The sequence below is a fragment of the Montipora capricornis genome, chromosome 3, assembly GCF_036669925.1.
Source record: "Montipora capricornis isolate CH-2021 chromosome 3, ASM3666992v2, whole genome shotgun sequence".
Classification (NCBI taxonomy): Eukaryota; Metazoa; Cnidaria; class Anthozoa; order Scleractinia; family Acroporidae; genus Montipora; species Montipora capricornis.
The window spans coordinates 63,552,831-63,572,303 of NC_090885.1; the positions used below are offsets into that span (position 1 = coordinate 63,552,831).

Genomic DNA, 19,473 nt, shown 5'->3' on the forward strand with positions numbered 1-19,473 from the left:
AAAATAATTCTATTCATTTTTCCAACTATTTAACATCTCCTTTACAACAATTTCGAGATTGCAGCTCTTCGAAATGTCGTGTCAAAAATTGCGCTCTTTTTTTCTAAGTCGATTTTTCGGTTTACAACGGAAAGCACACGATAACATCCACTGAAACCTCACGCGCTTTTTGCTTACATTTTACGCAATGTATATTGGGAGAGTACTGGAAAGGAACTCCAGGGAATTAGATGCGTAGGAACAAAACATAGACATTCAGTTCAGCGACAGGAGGGGGTGGGGATTGGGCAAAATCTTGGGCAAAAAATTGCTAATTCTAAAATTTCGTGTTTTTCTACGTTGATGCGCAACGGAAAACACAATATTCACTCCCGATCCTTTACGGGAACGAGTACTGTACAGGGTACAGTAAACACCCACATATAAGAACCTAGATTTTTCCAAGTTAGGCTAAATAGGTTCTGATAAAAATGGTATTTACAGTAGTTTTCTAATTGGTTCTTATTTTCACAAAAGAATCTCTTCTATATTGTACATTTGTACATATGGTATCTGATTTCCTCTGATGAAGATGTTGACACCTTTTTCAATCATGACCATGAAAAAGAAGTTTTAAACAAGATCTGTGCAGTTTAAAATTTGTTTCAGACGCGTGAAATTTCAAGGTCCTTTTTTAACATAGGAACCCGATTAAAAACGTTTATCCTTTTGTTGAGCCTCTCGTGCTTTCTTTGATTCCATCTTCAAACTTATTTCGAACTAGGAAATCAGTTTACTTTCACCAAATAGGGAGAAGTGGTTTGAGTGGATGTTATGATTATAATGTTGTCCGTTTACAAAACCCCAATGTGGACAGATAGTCCAAAAATTCAAGTAATTAGAGGCACTTGGATTTGCCATAACTTCAACATCACTTGTGTCAAGGAATACAAACAACGTCACAAAGTGTCCCCAAATGCTACTCCTCAAGAAAGGAAAAACTGCTGCATTTACTTTGACCTAAAAAAATCGCTTTCCTTTACTCAAATCTTATTGTTAGAAATAGGTGGGGAATGCTTAGACTTGAAGGGACACTTTGTGTTGTATATCAAAATTGGGCTTGCGTCTAATTTCTTGCATTTCTGGACATAAGTGAGAATATGGAAGGTGTCACTGCACCCAGTGACAATCAATCTCGTCTCCGCAGCCCTCTTTCCTTTTGCATAGCACCGAGAACGCGGACTCTGGCCACTTCCAAGCCAGGAAGTCCGCAAATCACGGACTTTCGGCTCGTCTACGCACGCTCAGAAATTTGAAACAACAAGGGTTGTCAACGGTTCCAAAACTGGACCTTCACTACGAGTGCGCATAAATTTGAAGCGGCCTGAGTCCGGGTTCTTGGTTCTGACCATCAAAAGAAAAGTGGACTCTGGGGACGAGATTGGTGACAATCAGACATAAACAATGCCACCACGCTCCTTAGAACTGTGATGATGGCAGCCTGCTATACCTGACACCTTTTTGCATCTTACAAAAAGAAAATGAACACACCCTTGCCTTTTTGGGCTAATAGGTTATCATATAAAAGGACTCTGCGACAAATTTAGATCACCCCTGATAAAGACACTAAACAGGAGCGTCAAAACGTTAGGTCTTCGAATTGTTACTTTTCAGTTAAATTCGTAATTCTCCAGAAAAGGGTTACATCCAACTATGGGCGCTTTCCATTTGACATGCAGAACTAACCGGCCAGAGTGACCTGGCATTTGGAAGGACTAACTCTACAACGCCTTCAAATTAACGCACTTCGAGGATGCTATATACTCCTCCGGAAGATTGCGAGGGATCATGGTGCAAGTGTTCCTTCAGAACCGTTGCATTTCTTTGCAAACTGACGGGTGCACCGGCCAGTTCTGACAAAAGGAAAGCGTTCCATGTCAAATGTACATTCCGAGCTTTGAATTCCTGGTGCTGTTTGTTAACACTTGGTTAATAAGGCAAAAGACATGAAAGGCTATAGATGACTCTCAATTCATTTTTAATAGTGAGGTTTTTTTTTTTTTTAAGAATTATTTCTTTCTTGATGTTCTTTCCACTCAACTTGCTTTTAATTGTACAAACACATACGATGACTCCATGCACGAAAAGGAGAATAAATTTTTATTTTTTTTTCTGTACACTTATATACGTTCTTTCATTTGTTCATTCGTTTGTGGGTTTAGGGAGCTTCATGTGTTTTCGGGTCAACGTACGCCTCGCCCTCATCAAACTTTTCGGTATCTGAAAGATTAGGTGATGAAATGGTCCGCTCACTGATTTCGTCAGCAAGTTTCAAAAGCTCCGTGTCATTTTGATCTTCGTTTTCTTCGCTATCGCCAAAAGGAAGCGCGACCGCTTGATCTTCTGAAAAGTCCTGTTTTGTCGGGTAAGTTACAGGAACCCGCAAAGCGGATTCGCTTTTTTCTCTCGGTGCTTTCAGCAAAGTACCATCTTCTCCAGGATTCTCTGTTTCTGTGTGCTCTTCATTATGGTCTATTTCATCCTCAGAGTCATCGGACAGATCTTCCCATTTCTTCATGTTCACTCTGTCACTGTTCTCTGAGGATGTGCTGTTCAAATCCATCGGGAGGAAGGACCTTTTGATGACGAGCTCACCGGGTGTGGGTGCTCTGGACATCCTCTCTTGCGCTGATATCCCGCGAGTATGGGATCGAATCCTCTCGAGGACTCACTCGTTGCGCGTGATACCGCTCTTGAACCCAGTTTTGTGGCTTGTAATGAGACGCGTGAGGTGGGACGTTCTTTTGTCTCACTGGTCAAGAGACGTTTGTAGTCAGTTTTGTACTCTGCTGCCTTGTCGTCTTCCAGCTGAGGATGTGAGCAACGATAGCATTTCTCTGACACAATCCTTTAACTTCCTGTCTGATAGCTTCAGCCATTTCTAGTTCACCGGTCAATTCAGACTGGTCGGATGCACATCATTAAGACCCATAGAATTCCTTTTAAATATCGACACAGTTGATAAACCCATTTCATACATTTTGCTGTAAAAGGAGTCGAGAATTACGCTCGTTTATACCTGGACATCTTTACATTGGGGCTCTTTGCAACAAGCTTAAGTCGAAATAATTCGGGGATCATTGGTGATTCGGAATCTCGAGGAAACGCGCGCGCACAAACGGTAACACGCGGTGCTTGCGCAGAACATCCATATACATATCCATATCCATATCCATGTCGACTTGTGATCCGGAGAGCTCAGTCGCTCAACGGCTACTACTAAACCTGATTGAACGACATCTTTGAATCAGGATTTCAATCTTTAGAATCTTTATTGTTTTGTTTCACTATAAAACCTTAAAATGCAAATGTTATAATAACTGACACGCAATTATAGATTCAGACAATGGATCAGAAGACTTTCATAGCGAAAGCGATCTTTATTATCCCGAATTAAGTTAATAACATACTTCACGATCGATAAAGAAAACTTTGGAAACACAAACAGTAGTAAAGAAGTGTCAACAATTCAAGAGTTTATTGAAGCTCAAAGGCCTGAAACTAACTACCAAAAAAAAAACCCGGATGTGACATCAATGCTTGGAAAAGATTTTGGCTCTCAATAGGAGAGGTACGAGAGCTACTCAAGTTGTTTAAGGCCTAGGTGTAAAAGACGTCCGGAAAATATGTTTGATCGGCTATATCTCTCACTAGATATCCTGGAACAAGGTGAAACCTACTTTGAAGATAAATAATGTTGTCCTCTTCTGCCTTAACATATAATATTGATCACCTGACGAGTCACGTGATCAAAATTTCACAATATCGTAAATCAGCGAATCGGCGGCGAAGTTCATTGCTACAGATAAATTAGCGTTTTTGATAGACATCTAACATATCTAACTTTCTACACTTGGAATGATCTTCCTCGAGTTTTAAAATTGGAATTATAAATTATCAAAGTCCGTATTTTGGACTCAAAGGTGACCTTTGCCCTCTTAAAAATTTTCTTAAGAATCGTGGACAGTCATTCCAAACCTGAAAGTTGTAAATAGTTCATTTGCATTGGCAAAGCGTTTTTATTTGATATTGAATGCTTAAACCGCCACCTGTTCTTCAAAAGCGTGCTATTTTTCAACAAATGGTCACGTGACGTGTCACGTGACTAAGATAGCCTATTATACTTCAGAATGTTAAGGACAACGAGAACTTCCCATGTGCCCATTTTCGTTTCACTGTCATTCACCTGGTCAATTAAATTACGAATTAACCATTTCTACCAGACTAAAGTGCCACTACGACGAAAAATTTGGGTTTTCTTTTCGAATTTTTCAACGTCAATTAAGTCAATATGTTCAAAATAATAAAATGCATTTAAATTTGGAACTATAGAAGTGAGATAAGTCGGGAAATAGCCACCCAAAAACCGCTAAAAATCTGTCCGCCATTACTCGGACGGCATTGGAGAAGCCTGCGATTATTTTGTAAGCGGTCTTCACGCAAGACTTGGCTCGTGACGTCATACGCGCATCGCTTCGTGGGCGTTTAGCCTGAGATCATGCCCTCTCCCTATTATCCCTTGTCCGCCCTTGATAAAAAAAAAAAAAAACGCCTGATCGCAGGTTATGGGCGTTCGACAAAGCGAACAAGTCGATCAGGGAGTAATGTATATAATATCAGCAAAAAGCAACTCGGCGATCTCACACATCTCATAGACGGCATGGGAAATTAGCCGCGTTTATTTTGAGCGTTGCTCATATGACGTCAGACCCCAGGCGATCCAGCTAGACCCAACCCTTCTCCTCGCTCACGGTCATTTGCCGTTCGAGTATGGCGGACAGCGAAAAACGAAAAACTACGTTCCAATAATCATACTTTCCGTGGGAATTTTGAGATAAAAATTGGCATGATACCTATTTAGTACGTCTATTTTCAAAATCTAAAGAAAAAAGGACGTGCAAAATTTTCATCGTAGTGGCACTTTAGGAAGGCTCGAAAGGGTTTCAACATTTTCTCTGTTCAGATCGAATAACGCTACAACACTGTATCACGTTACTGTAGCAAGGTTATGGTACCATATGAAACACCGATTATTTCCAAGCACGATGTGATCATTATCGTGATGTAATAAGTTACATTGGCAACAGGAAAGCCTAGAAAAAATTTTGGATTTAGTTGCTCATATCTCAAAAACAAACTTTTTCATTGCTGAAAAGTGATTAGAAAGCCACGATGAAACTTTCGGCAAAGTTTAAAAAAATTCTGTCCAGAGGATTCACAGCTACCTTAACAAAATCACAAAATTGAGATGCCTCTGAATCCACTGGACAGAATTTTTTAAAACTTTGCAGAAAGTTTCATCATGCCCTTCTGAAATAAAAAAAAATGAAATAAAAAATGGGTGTCACCGAGTTCGTTTTTGAGATATAAGCAACTAAAGACAAAACAAAGGGTGTTTTTACAGGGCTTGCCCGTTTCCACGGTGACATATTACGTCACAATAATGACTGTATCTTGTTCAGCAAAAATTCGTGTTTCATTTGGTACCACAATATTGCCAATACATGATACAACGTTGTGGTGCCGATCCTTCTAATCGGAGCGTCACTTGGAAGCGTTGAAACTGCTTCGAGCCTCCTTGAACTATTTGAGTAGAGGAAATTCCAGCTGTAGACCTCAACATATACTCCTCTGCAGATTTTTCATGAACGCGAAGAAAAAAGATGACTCAAAGCAATTTCCCTTTGGGGGTCATGAATGCCTTCTTTGCCGGCATTGATGACCCCCCTTTTCGATCCTTTCCTGAGAAAGACGTGAAAAGGCTAAATATGAGGTTACGTGGAGGACGCGAGCACCCTACGATAAATGGTCAACTCTCCTCGGAAACGTTACGGTCGTTTGCATCAATTTGATTCCTGAATCAGTTGCTGGTACAGTTGCAATTTTTACCCGCAACGACTCGAAATGATCAAGACACGACTGTCGGGGCTATATTTTTAGTTGACGTTTTCAGAGCCGTCGTCTTCGTTGTTGCTTGAAAACTATGTTAAGGAACTTTAAAACCGTTATAAAGCCAGAACAAGCCGTGGAATGAGTTAGATGTAATCCTTTATCGTCAAGTACACTTATCAAGACAAAGCAAGTTGAACTAAGAGCTCTTTTGCTGAAAATTACCTCTCTGCAAACTAGTAGACCAATAGGGAACGGTGTTTTGATTTTGCTTCATAGACTTGGATTGTTTTAACCGAGGTTCTCCCTGCCCTCTCCTCCAGAGATGCAAGTATGGTAAGGAACGAGCTGCGATCCGATTTATGTGTCCCATTATCTTGCTCCTAATTGTGTTCATTTCATTCATTTCATTTCATTTATTTCCCCATTTATTAAGAGAATTACAAGGTCTAAAAAGCTCACTACATGAAGTAAATGGGGAAGGGCAACGATATAGGTAAACTAGTTAGATGCCCTTTAAATTAAGTTGCATTTTATTTTAAGATAAAAGATAATTACAATAAGCAAAAGGAAAGGAGGAACACATAGTTAAGGGATACTAAACAGTAAGTGCAGTAGTTAGTACTGAGCAAAATAATTCTGAAAAAGATATCTTTTAAATAGATGTTTATTTGACATACTACGAATGAATAGAGGAATATTATTCCAATAATAACATCCAATAATTGTTGGCCAGAATTTCCTTATATTTGATCTAAAAGAACTGGGATTTAGATACTGTAAGGATGTGCTTCGAGTAGTATAATTATGTTGCTCAGATACAAAAGATAGAGTAAGATTTGATGGTTTATTATCTACGATAAGATCATAAAATAGTTGGCAAGTGTTTAACTTCACAATATCAGGAAATTTAATTAGGCCAAGATTAACATAATGGGGAGTAATATGCTCACGAAGTGGTACCTCATTGATGATTCTTAAAGCTTTGTTTTGCAGCTTTACCACTTGAGATATGGCAGCTTCGTAGTTATTACCCCATAATACGCAGCCATAAGTTAAATAAGGATATATAAGTGCATAGTAGATACTTGTTAAAGATTTTTTGGGTACATGACGTTTTAATTTTGCAATAATATTTATGCTTTTACTGATTTTACTACTAATATAATCGATATGATGGTGCCATGATAGGGAACAATCAATAATTAATCCTAAGTAGTTAGCACTGTGAGGCTGCTCAAGATACTGATCCGCTAATTTAAGAGGGGTGTATAAATTATAATTAAGTTTTTGCCGTGGTTGGAATACTATATATTTTGTCTTACTTAAATTTAAAGTTAGCTTATTTGAGCATAGCCAGTCATAAATAGCGGGTAATTCAGAGTTTATTAGGTGTAGCAATGCTAATGCTCATTGTTTAAAAATTCAAGCGACATACGTTGTCTGAAAGGTTCCCCCATAAGTTTACTTAAGCGTCTTCTTCAAATGTACCGTATTTATCATTGTCGTTTCCATTGTCAATCAGTGGTGACGACATAGTGTCCGGATCCTCTCGGCTAATTGATGGCTGGTCCCGTACTTCTTCAGGATTGTGCGGGTTGGCTGGTACAACAGGAACCCTTCCAAGTAGCAGAATTATGCAAACGACGAGGCCGCATAAGACAATGCTGTTGACAACCACAAGCATCCAAATGATGGATGAGGACCTGATTGGATTCAAAAGTGCATATCTAATGTTCATAAAGGAGAAATGAAGGGTGAGAAGAACCAAGGTCTCCGCTGTGTTTTCTAATGATATTTTTTGGTAGGAGTCCTGGAAGGGCCTGAAGAGAAGCTGGAAGCAAAGGGACGCTATAAGGACAAGGCAAACGGCAATGGTCTGAAATGACAGTACCCGCGGGATAAACGATAGTGAGAATGCGATTAGCATACGACGAAGGAGAAAAACGATCTCGAAATAGGAACGGTACTCCTTTTTATACGGCAGATAGATAGAGCCAAGCCAGCTGTCCAAAGTCTCTTGTTCATTCGGGTCAAGTTGGTCTCTTTTGCCAACGTACTTCTGGAGCAGTGGTAGGAAAACTGCAAACGGTACCCCAACAACATAAATAACAAGAGCAAGCCAACCGAATGCCAGTAACAAGTTGTAAGTAGGACCATTGCACTGCAGCCAAGGCGCCTCCAAAAAGTAGCGGTAACCACTGTCGTCACCGCATGAAGCCAGGACAGAAGCAGTTTTCTTGACAATGGGAAAATAGGTTAGGTTCAGGGACACGATAGAAAGGTGGAGACAGTTATTACGCAAAAGGAATCGTCTGTCAAGTAAGCCACGAAATCTGAGAATAGCATTCGCTAAAGCATAATAAAGAGAAATGGACGCAATACAGATGACAGGCAGAAGAATTAGAGCTATCAGGCCACCGAGTGGCGTGAACAAACTCGGAAAAACGCAAGCCAAGCCAGAGAACCGAAAGTTTAGCACGTTGCTAACGAAGCGTTGAGCCTCAAGAACTTCTTCTGGCCATATATCGCTGCTGGAAATCAAAGCGTCTAAAGTCTGAAAATAAAAAACACCGATCTTGAAAATTCCGCTAGCAGCCTTACCCCTTCCAGCCAGGCCAATAAGCAGGGCCACAACATTGAGTTCAAGTAGCCAACCTGGAATTATTCGAAGCATGGCTAAAACTGCAAGGAGAATGACTTGCATAAACACGAATAAGACTGAAAGAAAACGCTTGTTCTCGTAAAAGACAGAGAAGGCCAGAGTTAGCAACGCCATAGTCAGCACAGCAAGCGCCGCCAAAATGTAAACGCTGGTCTTTGATTTGGGACAGGCGAAACAGAGTATTCCCTGTTTGTAGAAGCCTCTTTCACACTTTGAACAAAATCGGTCTTTGCTTCCTTTCATACAGATGCACGAGTCCTTGCAAACTGTAGTTAGCCTCGACAAGGACTTATTTCCGTCCTCTTCCCATTTAATGCCACAGTAGCAGATTCCATGTGGGTTACATGACGTAATTACTTGAGAACTAGTACCCATGACCTGTGAGCACCTGATCATGTGAGTCACGTTGTTATCACGCGATGAAGGCCAATATCCAGCTTTTATGACCATATTCTGGAAATGGAGCATTTCGTGTTTACACACCGCACCTTCCATACAAGGCAAACAGGTGTTGCCTGATCCGTAGAAACCGATATCGCAAATGCAAAGACGGTAATGATAGTAGCTAGGATCCAAGATCACTAAGCCATTGTTGTAGCTAAGTCGAGCGTTCGGGCATCTAAATCTATCCGAAGGATTTCTGCGCTTTAAAGTTCTCAAATCTAACGTTATGTAAATGGGTAATGCTCCACTTTCATTCTTTTTCTGCATGTGGGGATTTTTTGAAACGTCAAGAGTTTCCAACGCAAGTAGTTTCCCAAACTGCTGAGGAATTTGTCCAGAAAGGTTGTTTGCTGAAACAACAAGACTGAGAAGAAACAGCATGTTACTAGGCGGTGGTGGAAGCTCTCCGGAAATATTGTTGCCGCTCAAATCCACAGAGATGAAGCTTTGGAAGTCCCACAGCTTTGAGGGAATAGTACCAAAGAAATGGCATAAGCTTATGTTTAGAATACGTAATGATTGATTGATCGGTCTTATGGACGCCAAAAAGTCGTCGAACCTCATGGTCAACTCTTTATTTCCTGCCAGAACCATTACCTCCAACGACTGGGATTTGAATTGAAGTCCTTTCTCCAGTGAGGTCAAACGATTTTCGCGAAGGTCCACAATCTGCAACATGGGAATCGAACCAATGCCTTTTGGGATTAGTCCCGTAAAGCGGTTATTTGCCAAATTTAAATACCGCAAGTTTGCCATGTTGTCGATCGTTGAGGGAATGTCTCCCCAGAAAAAATTTTCAGACAAGAGACACTCGATCATCGCAGGAAAATATAATCCAAATTTATCTGGCAGCGTTCCACTTAATCCAGCGAGTGAAAGATGCATATAACGCAGAGATGACAAGTTGAACAGATTCTCGAAGCCTCCTTGCAAATTTATAGTACCTTCAAGATCCAAAAATTGGAGTTTTTTCAATTTACCAATGCTTTTTGGAATTTTGCCGTGCAAGGTATTTTCACCGAGACTGAGCACTTGCAGTTCCGACAAGTTTCCAATATCCTCGGGAATTTTCCCAGAAAGTTTACCCTCCATTTGGCAGCACAGTTGAATTTTCACCAGAGAATTCATCTGCACGAGAATTTTACCAGGAATCTGGCCCGAAAGCTTGTTAAAGGCAAGATCGACTCGTAATACAGTAGTCATGTTGGCAGAAAGGATCTCGCCTATATCACCTTCCAATCCGTCATTACTTCCAATACACAAGCCCTGCAAATTTCGCAACATCCACAGGCTTCTTGGAAGGGTACCAACCAAGTTGTTGTTTGTTAAGAAGAGGCTTATGACGTAGCGGCTTGTGTTGTCGCATGTTACGCCATACCAGAGGCAATGAGACACTGAGTGGTTTCCCCAGTTCGACGAGTTGTACCAACTATGGCCCCTTGTTTGGTTAAATATCTCCATGAGGACCGCTCTTTCTTGCTGCGGTTTGACTGTTGTATCCAATGTAGTATTAGGAATTGGGATCTCATGCAAACAACCATAAGCGAACTTTTCATCGTAGGTCAGGGGTACAAGTTTACTCGAAATGGCTGAAAGGAAAAAAAAAATAAGACGTCAGTAGTGTCTGATCAAGTTTACACGACGTTACCTTTCACGTTACTGGCTTGAAACGAAAATTTAATGAAGCTGCGAGGAAAAATTCCGTTCATTCTTCGTCATCGTCGTTTACCTTCGGACCTCCATTTCCCACATTTACCAGAAGCTCAAGACCTTGAAGCATTTAACGCTAGTTCAGAACTGGTCATGGGGTCTTTTAAATTTCCTTATTTGGAAGGCGTAGCTCGTGCATTTTCCCGCGCGTGTAGCGTCGATCATATTTTTGTCCATATTTGGGCATAAAATCCCCAGCGTTGTTGCAAGGAAAAGAGTTGCAAGTTACACGCTTCAAGATCATGTGCTTCTGCATTCAGAGAGCAAATTTTGTGTTTATGCAAAAGCGCCTTAATCATGGCGAACCTTCAAAATGACCTGTAACAGGAGCCCATCTGGAACGTGCAACTTCCATACAGCGTCTGCGAAACGGCGTTTTTACAAGTAGGTTTATTTTTAGACTAGTCCTTCCCGCGAATTAGGTCAAAAAACAAAGGCAGTTCCGGTTCGGTGACCATATGACGTCAGCTTAATATCTTGTAATTGGTCATCGGGCTCCTGTGGGAGTCTCATTCGCGGAAAATTCAATCGAAATATAAATCGGTCTGTGAAAACGCCGTTACACGAACACAGTAGAGTTGTAGGCTCCGGGTCATGAGTTCCTGCCTGTAATAATTATATAGTCTTGCCGTTTGGGAAACGACATTAGCTGCAGCTGTCACACAATTCAGGGATTCAGTTGAGCTGCGATCTTCATAAGAAGTCGTTGGGATGCTGCCACAGAATAGTTCAGTTTTTCGATGTTCGCTTGATGACATTGTTTTATTCCAAGGTCTCAAGAACCGCCCCTCCTCCCCCCCCCCCCTTTAATTGCACACTAACCCCCACCCCCATTTCCCCTTCACTTGCGCCCTAAAAGAGCCAACGCTTACAGGGGGAGTGGGGGGTGAAAATTTTACCGTTATTAACTCCTTTGAAATCAAAATGTCGAATATAGAATATCTAACTAATTAGTTTTCCAAAGAAAAGTGGTGCATCGTCAATGATGACTGAAGGACCAACTCTCGAAACCTCAGCTTCCAATAGCGTTGTGAACTATTACTAAAAATAGACTTTGTCACATGAGCCCCCAGCGTAGACTCAGGCAAACTATTTCGATCTACTGAAAGGAACTGTATGCGTGAGGTAAGCGATAGTGAAGGAAATAAGAAGAAAACTTTAATATATCGATTTAGCCAAGCCTAAAACTGGAGCTCCCCGGGTTATTGGAAATAAAACGTTTTGGAATTGTCCGCGTTTTGGTGTTTCCGGTTACTGCTTAATTAAATCATTTTCTTCGTTTCTTCTATAGTTCCAATCGAAAACCAGTACCTGGTCAGCGGTACACTTAAAAAAAAGGTGACCTCGATGAGCTCTAACTTGAGGCCGAGATATGCTCACGTGATACTGGCCAGAGGATATCTTGTTTTGACAGGTGTCAATTGACCATAACATGGATTTCCAATATCAAAGATGTACGCTGTAAACTAGCTGGAATGTGGCCGTGGATTGGTCAGGTGATGCTGGTCACATTGGCATACATGGCGGGGTGGACGGTCGAACGCGGGGAGCTAGTTTCTAAAAAGGAGGAGGGATGGTTAGTTCCAAACACTGTTGTTGGGGTGATTGTAAATCGGACTCACAATTTCCAGATAAATGACCTTACATTGCCGAAATCTCTTAAAGAGTTGCAGGAATCGGAAGAGAAAGTCTTCATACCGCTGCCAAAACCATCGTAAGACGTCGAGAAATGTAAGTCTTGACTAATCAATTGAACGCGAGAATTCGTTACGGTGAAAAATATATATTTGTGCTCTACACTGGCCTGGAGAAAAAGGTCCCACAGCAGAATTTCCTGATGCCCACCAGGCGTAAAACAAGGTTCATAAAGGGAAAGTATTACCGCTTGGAATAAATTTTTTTCCCATTCTAGTTTTGAAAAAGGCACGAGACTTTGAAATACGCCTAGAAAATAAAGGATACCTAGAGAGTAGTGTTAAAAGGCATCTCTCTGAACTGTAATTCTCCAACAGAAAGAGGTCATGCACTACTCGGGCATGTTGAGGCATGGTTCACTTGGTTATATTCCAAAGTAAAAGTCAGAAAGGAAAATGTTGTTCAATGTTACTAAGACTTGGTATGTGTTCACAACATTCAAATTTAGGTCGCGTGACCTATAATTGGATGCCAAGGAATAAAATGTTCCCTTCAAAATGGGGTGTACTAAATGGAATTTCGCCTACTTTGTTTTGGTATCAATCTCTTGCTATTTGGGTACTATTTAGGGATTAGCCTTGTAAGCAGGTCCATTACAATTACTAATCACGTAATTAAGGAGAATAGGTCACGTGACTTCAGAAAAAGCTGCAATTCTCATCATTTAACTTACAAATGTAACCATAAAAAGCAAAGCATGATTCACGTAGTTCTGCTTATCAATTTGTTGCCAAACGTTTTCAAAAATATGACGCCGAACTTCACCCCATTTTAGACCCTGGTCGGGTCGCCAAGTTAACTTTTGATCGTTAGAGTAACGCGAAGTTTGAACAAAGCCTCTTTCGATGGCTAAAACGGGAAAGTTTTCATAGATTGCCGACGTTTTATTCGGCGTCTCTGAAGATTCGACGCCAAGCGTCCGTGCTCTACCCGGAATTTCGAGGCGACTGGAGCTGCTGGAGAGAATTTACGGCCGTTTTCCTTCGGCGAATCGGATCGACTGCCTCGTGAGAGTACCCAACCTTGGTTATTATATAGAGGGAGCAAACCGGTTCCTCAAAAACTAACAGGAATGGCCGTAAATCGGCTCAAAGACCACACAGGAGGAAAAAAACACTCAACTAAAGTAAGGTAAGACGATTTTTATTTAAATCGCTACATTTTCAAAGGTCACAGAAACAATCGTTATTTTCCCCATACAAATCCTTATAAATATGCAAATCGCTCTAATCACGTAACAATGCAAAGGTCATCATATACACCCTGCTAGCAGAAACTTTCTTTTGCTTGCTCGATTTTGGCGTTCTCGAGAAAGGCTCTGCATGAGTCGAGTAAGATCTTTATTGAATGTGCGCTGCATGTTGCCAGGATACAGTCTCGAACCCAAGCCTACTATGCCAGATCTCGCCGCCATCTTGGTTTTTCATGGTACATCGGGCTCAATTATAACCATCGGTTTTGTCAAAAAACGGACGCTCGCACTGGAACAACCGGTTTGACGAGAGAAAACAAGATTGACTAGTCTAGAAGTTCGGGCTGCGGCGGCTTCAAAGAGTTGACGCGATTCGGGCAGAGCCTACTTTTCTCCTCCTCCTCAGTAAAGAAAAAGACGAAAGGAGGCTCTGCTCGCAGGGTGATCATATAAAGAGCTGCTCACAAATCGAGCATGGGGTACCTGTGATCAAACGGCTTTCTTTACTTACTGTACATGACACGGTTTGTTTGCACAATTTGGAGTCAAGATTGCTTCGTAATATTTTCAGTTGATTTAACTTAACACTCGCACTCCAGAAACTAAAATGGCATGTTTCCAGAGAGACCAACAGCACAAAAATAAAAGAAACTTTGTGAGTCCATCTTACTGTTCGTACTCGGCCATCAAAAAATTAACAGACAAACCTATCATGATTTTACTGCGGGCAATTCTAGAAATACACTGCAACTGAAGATATTACCCGAAAAAATCACCAAACTGAACCTTCATGGGCAAACACGTTAAAGGAATAATGTATTTCTCTTTTTTTTTTCTTTAAAAATCTATTGCCAAACCGTCCAACGACAAAATGCTAGGTTATCTCAATTACAAATTAAGATGTCAAGCTTAAAAGATTGCATATTCAGTGAAGTTCGGAGGTAGAGTTACACCGGCCTTTGCCGCAATATAGTCGTCGAAAACATTCCCCATGCTTTAAATGTGGTTTTCTCAAATTAAAGCCAACGGTAACTTTCGAATTCGTTTATAATATCCTCTCACGGTAATTAACTCTGGTCAAAACAAAATTGCGTGAATCTGCCGTCCACGCGTGTATAGATCGTTTTCACTGTCACGCAATAAAAAAATAAATCGAAAACCATCCAGTGGAAAAAGTCAAGAATTCGTGATGTTGTAGAAGATAAATGAAGAAGACACTTCTCCAAGTTTTAGGCCCGTGCGTTTCCCCAAACTTCAGATATTCGTCGAAATGTTTCGCAGAAATTTACAGAGCCCAGTATGAAAACGCCATGTTGGTGCACATCTGTGGTGCACCAATATGGCGGCCGGAAAATAGTGTCAACATCTGTTACTTACTTTGGCTATCTAGGCGGGTTATCATCTGTACTGAACAGACAGCTATTTACTTAAGCACTTTTCCTAATGCTTTAAATTCTAAAAAGGCTCAAAACCATGAGATAAATATATATTTCTCAATAAACTTGATCGTCGCCTCGTGTCACTCACCGCTATAACTCAGAAATTCAAAATGCTCTGGTTTCCAAACGAAGCACGCTATTGAGCTTTAAAATTGCAAATGGATACAAATTTACCGCCTCTTATGCCTGATGAGGATAAAACCTTTCCTGGCTCTTTAGTTTTGGATTTTAGAAAATGATGACGTCACGTGAAAACTGTCCATTGGTGTAATGGAAGTAAATTTGATTGGCCGATGAAGGACATGTCAATCAATCAAAAAAAGTGGGCGGAAGGAATTTCGAAGAGGAATTTGGTCAGGCTCTATTTTTCGTTTCGCCAACTCCACATTACGTACCACGCGAAACTAAAATAGAGCCTGATCGCAGGTTAGCAGTTACCAGCACTAAGGGAAACTTGCAACATTATGGCAGAAGTATGGTAGTGCCCTAGCTTTCGCAAAAGCAATAAATAAATTACCAGTTCAAGCAATTTTAATACAGTATTTCATGTTAATTACGTTATTTTAGAAAACTGTATATACACTGTATATACCTGTTATTTACAAGAAGGAGATACTTAACACGATTTTTACATGTTCTTCAAATCATCACTTTAAATTTATTGTAAATTTTATTTTACAAACCCTAATCATGTAAATTGCATTATACAAAAGATGTAAATTGAATTTACATAGTATAAATTTCGATTTACAGCGTTTGTAAATTTATCGATTTTCCATTACAAACACGTAATGATTAAGGAGAAATATCACTAGCTTGTGTTTTCAGAAGTTTGTTTTTGTTTAAAGCTCCTACAGGCATTTGTTGGAGCGGATCTTGTTTGAAGTTCGTCCTTTCTTGGTTTGCATTGCCGTATTTCGCCGATCCTTGTTCCATGCCAAGCTGGCGTGTTTCGATGAAATACCTCAAAAATGTGAATAATCTCGTTTTCAGAGATAAACTGGAATAAAGTACAGCAGTAGAACACTTTTTTGACCTTGAACTGACAATGTTTCCTGACGGTTTCTAATTTTAGCGTGATTCCTATTCGTTGGCTACTTTCCTTTTCCCTTCGCTCGCTAAGGATGACTTTTGCTAGTTGTTTTCTTTAAAACTCATGCATGCGATTCAAGAAAAATTCATTGCCAAATTGGTGAATTCCAAAGTAAATTTCGCTTCGTGATTCATGTGATATCGGTTTTTTGCGTGAAATTTACCGTGGAATTCACTAGCTAGGGAGGCAATTAATTTTTCTACGAAATAAAGCGAAGAAATTAATCACAGTAAGCAGTAACCGGAAACACCAAAACGCGGACAATTCGAAAACCTGTTTATTTTCACTAACCCAACAAACAACCAGGGAGCTCCACTTTTAGGCTTGGCTATATCTATATATTTTAGAATAAGCCGACGACACCTTCAGATGTTGCTCAATACACATCATATTGTAATTCTTTTTCACAGCAACAATTACTGCTGTTGGAGTGTGTTTTGATCTGCTCAAGTTCGCTTTCAACGGGGATGACTCATGTCTAGACTTGAGAACCAATATAAAAATTTAAAAAAACCCGAAGCTTCCACCGCAAAAATGAAGATTTAAAGACAACTTGGCCAGCGAAAATAAAACGTGGATGGATTTCTCAAACATGAAAACCTGACTGCCATATTGTCTGTTCGGGTCTGTCATTTTACCAAAGAGGTCTTCAAGCGGGATCTTCAGGTATATATCAAAATTGATCTTGGTGACATTCACTTCATACTCAAATCTCAAGCGTTATTGTTGGCTATTTAAACACATTAAGCCCAAATGAGTGGTCAAGTATGACAATACTGTATACAGGTAAAGAACTTTTGATTCAGAGAAACTTTTTCTCAGCCGTGCTTTCCGTTTAAAACAAGACGACACCGAAAAGTTCTTGGAAACACCGAGTTAGCCGAAAGTGAAAAGTTTCTCTTGGCAAAGTCAACTGTTAGCACTGCCATACATCAAATCGCAAAAAGAGATCAGGGGAGAATCTAGAGTCAAAAAGATCTCAGCCAATTGTGAAATATACTCCGGTTGTTGGTAGCGTTTTCATATTTTAACAGTGATTCTTAGAAAAACGTAAACCAAGATACAGTCAGCGCGACAATCATCTCATTTCTTCAAAGTTATTGTCACTGTAACGTTTTCGGTTGCAAGCATTTGACTTAAACTTGACTTCTGTTTTTTTTTTTTAAAGAGGAGTCCCAGATAATCGCATTGTGAACATATCTATGCGGACTCACCCCAGTTCTTTGATCTTTCTTGGCCATCTCTGAAAGCTGCCAGTGTTTGGTGACGATGGACCTTGGAACTCGTTTTCGAGAATCTCCTTGGGAAAGTAGAGTAGCCTCTCGCGGAAAACGTATTTAACAACAAAACAGTAAACATTAGCACCAACAAAATACGCGATATGGAGAAATGGCTTCCCATCCTTCACGGACTCCGTTATAACTAACCTGCGATCAGGCCCATTTTTAGCTTCGCCCATATGTTCTCTTATGTCGTCGCTCGCTAAAATTGGGCGTGACCAAGAGTCTCTCAAGAATTCCGGACGGTCGGCCAAATTTTGGCCGACCAAACTCGTGATGTGATTGGCTGTTGAAACGCCGGAAGTGAAAATGCCATCGTGATTGCGCGGAGCTCTCGCGAAGTCCTCGAGACTAATCCGCCATAACATAAGTGTACGAAAAAATTTGCTGCCTTTTGTTCTTACAATGCCGTGGACGGTGCAACTTGATTTTATTTGTATAAATGGAGATATGCCATCTGAAACATCTCATAACTTGTCCAGAATCAGGTTTGAATCTCTGGAAAGAGTGAAATTAACGATTCCGTTGTCGAGCTCTGTGGCCATGTGGTTGAAAGTACTTAAGTTGGCACAAACTTCCCTGATGTTTTGAAAGCTAAATAGCTGGTTCTTTCGAATGGCAATGAAACCCGATGCATATTGGTTTCCTGGATGAGACAAAGGACATATATCCACAGGAGGAGATGCTGATAAAATCGCAAGTTACACGAATGCATGTTTTGAACATCTGTGTATCAAACGGCATTATTTACCTACTGTACATGACACGGTTTGTTTGCACAATTTGGAGTCAAGGTTGCTTCATAATATTTCCAGTTGATTTAACTTAAAACTCGCACTCCAGAAACTAAAATGGCATGTTTCCAGAGAGACCAATTGTACTAAAATAAAAGAAACTTCGCGAGTCCATCTTACTGTTCGTACTCCATCAAAAAATTAACGGCCAAACTTATCATGATTTTACTGCGCGCAATTCAAGAAATACACTGCAACTGAAGATATTACCCGAAAAAATCACCAAAGAAACCTTCATGGGCAAGCACGTTAAAGGAATAATGCATTTCTCTTTTTTTTCTTTAAAAATCTATTGCCAAACCGTCCAACGACAGAATGCTAGGTTATCTCAATTACAAATTACAGTAAGGACACTCAAACCGTGAACACTTGACATTTTTGTGTACCTTGTTTTTTTTGACGACAAAGAAATAAAGGCTCTTCTTATGATGTATAGTGTTACATGTATAGCATTTTGTAAGTGTAAAAACATTAAATACTCTTGTCAAAAGGACAAGCCCACATTCTATAGTCACTAAAAAAATGTACAAAAAAGTATCAAGTGTCCATGGTTCGAGTGCCCTCACTGTAAGATGTCAAGCTTAAAAGATTGCATATTCAGTGAAGTTCGGAGGAAAAATTACACCGGCCTTTGCCGCAATATAGTCGTCGAGAACATTCCTCATGTTTTTCTCAAATTATAAAGCCAACGGTAACTTTCGAATTCGTTTATAATATTCCTCCCACGGTAATTAACTGTGGTCAAAACAAACTAGCGTGAATCTGCCGTCCACGCGTGTATTGGTGTAATGGAAGTAAATTTGATTGGCCGATGAAGGACATGTCAATCAATCCAAAAAAGTCGGCGGAAGGAATTTCGAAGAGGAACTTGGTCAGGCTCTATTTTTCGTTTCGCCAACTCCACATTACGTACCACGCGAAACTAAAATAGAGCCTGATCGCAGGTTACGTTATAACCGACTCTGAATTTGCTGCAGCCCTTCCGGAAAAGAGATTAATTTCCGGTTTTTGTATTTCTAACGGTTTTGCGGTCCAGCGGTTGGCTCTCAAACGAAACCAAAATGGCGGAAGGTAGCCCCACCGGAAGTTAAAGACTTGTTTCCATATCTCAAAGTACCCTTGGACGTAAGGGGCCTGGGGTGGCGGTATGGGGTGAAGGATGCAATAGCTGAAACAACCCAGACCTTCACAAAAATGCTAACCTTAGGCCTAAACAATATGCTTTAGATAATG

At 40.4% G+C, this 19,473-nt stretch overlaps 2 protein-coding genes and 1 pseudogene across 4 annotated transcripts in view; 1 reads left to right on the top strand and 2 right to left on the bottom strand.

Moving 5' to 3' along the window:
- Window positions 1-19,473, top strand: part of LOC138043682 (3'-5' exoribonuclease 1-like) — a 41,391-nt gene that overhangs the window by 12,165 nt on the left and 9,753 nt on the right. Inside the window, exon 5 of one of the 2 annotated variants that reach the window (XM_068890078.1) lies at window positions 1-2,156. This exon is cut by the window's left edge and continues 369 nt beyond it. The exons of the other annotated variant lie outside the window; for it this stretch is intronic. The gene's annotated coding sequence lies outside the window, so the exon portion shown is untranslated. Of the gene's footprint in view, window positions 2,157-19,473 lie in introns of those variants that run through there. 2 annotated transcript variants of the gene reach the window in all.
- Window positions 1,279-3,279, bottom strand: LOC138042846 (uncharacterized; annotated as a pseudogene).
- On the bottom strand, window positions 6,317-18,555 carry LOC138043680 (putative leucine-rich repeat-containing protein DDB_G0281931). Of its 2 annotated transcripts, none has more exons than XM_068890077.1 (2): window positions 17,381-18,555; window positions 6,317-10,626 (listed from the first exon to the last, which is right to left on the bottom strand). In XM_068890077.1, the coding sequence occupies exons 1-2, from the start codon at window positions 17,565-17,567 to the stop codon at window positions 7,397-7,399; spliced, it is 3,417 nt and encodes a 1,138-aa protein (XP_068746178.1). In that variant the 5' UTR covers window positions 17,568-18,555; the 3' UTR covers window positions 6,317-7,396. The 2 variants fall into 2 exon arrangements, 1 of the variants encoding a protein (XP_068746178.1); XR_011131310.1 differs by lacking the exon at window positions 6,317-10,626 and adding an exon at window positions 15,053-16,037 and having other exon boundaries at window positions 17,381-17,516.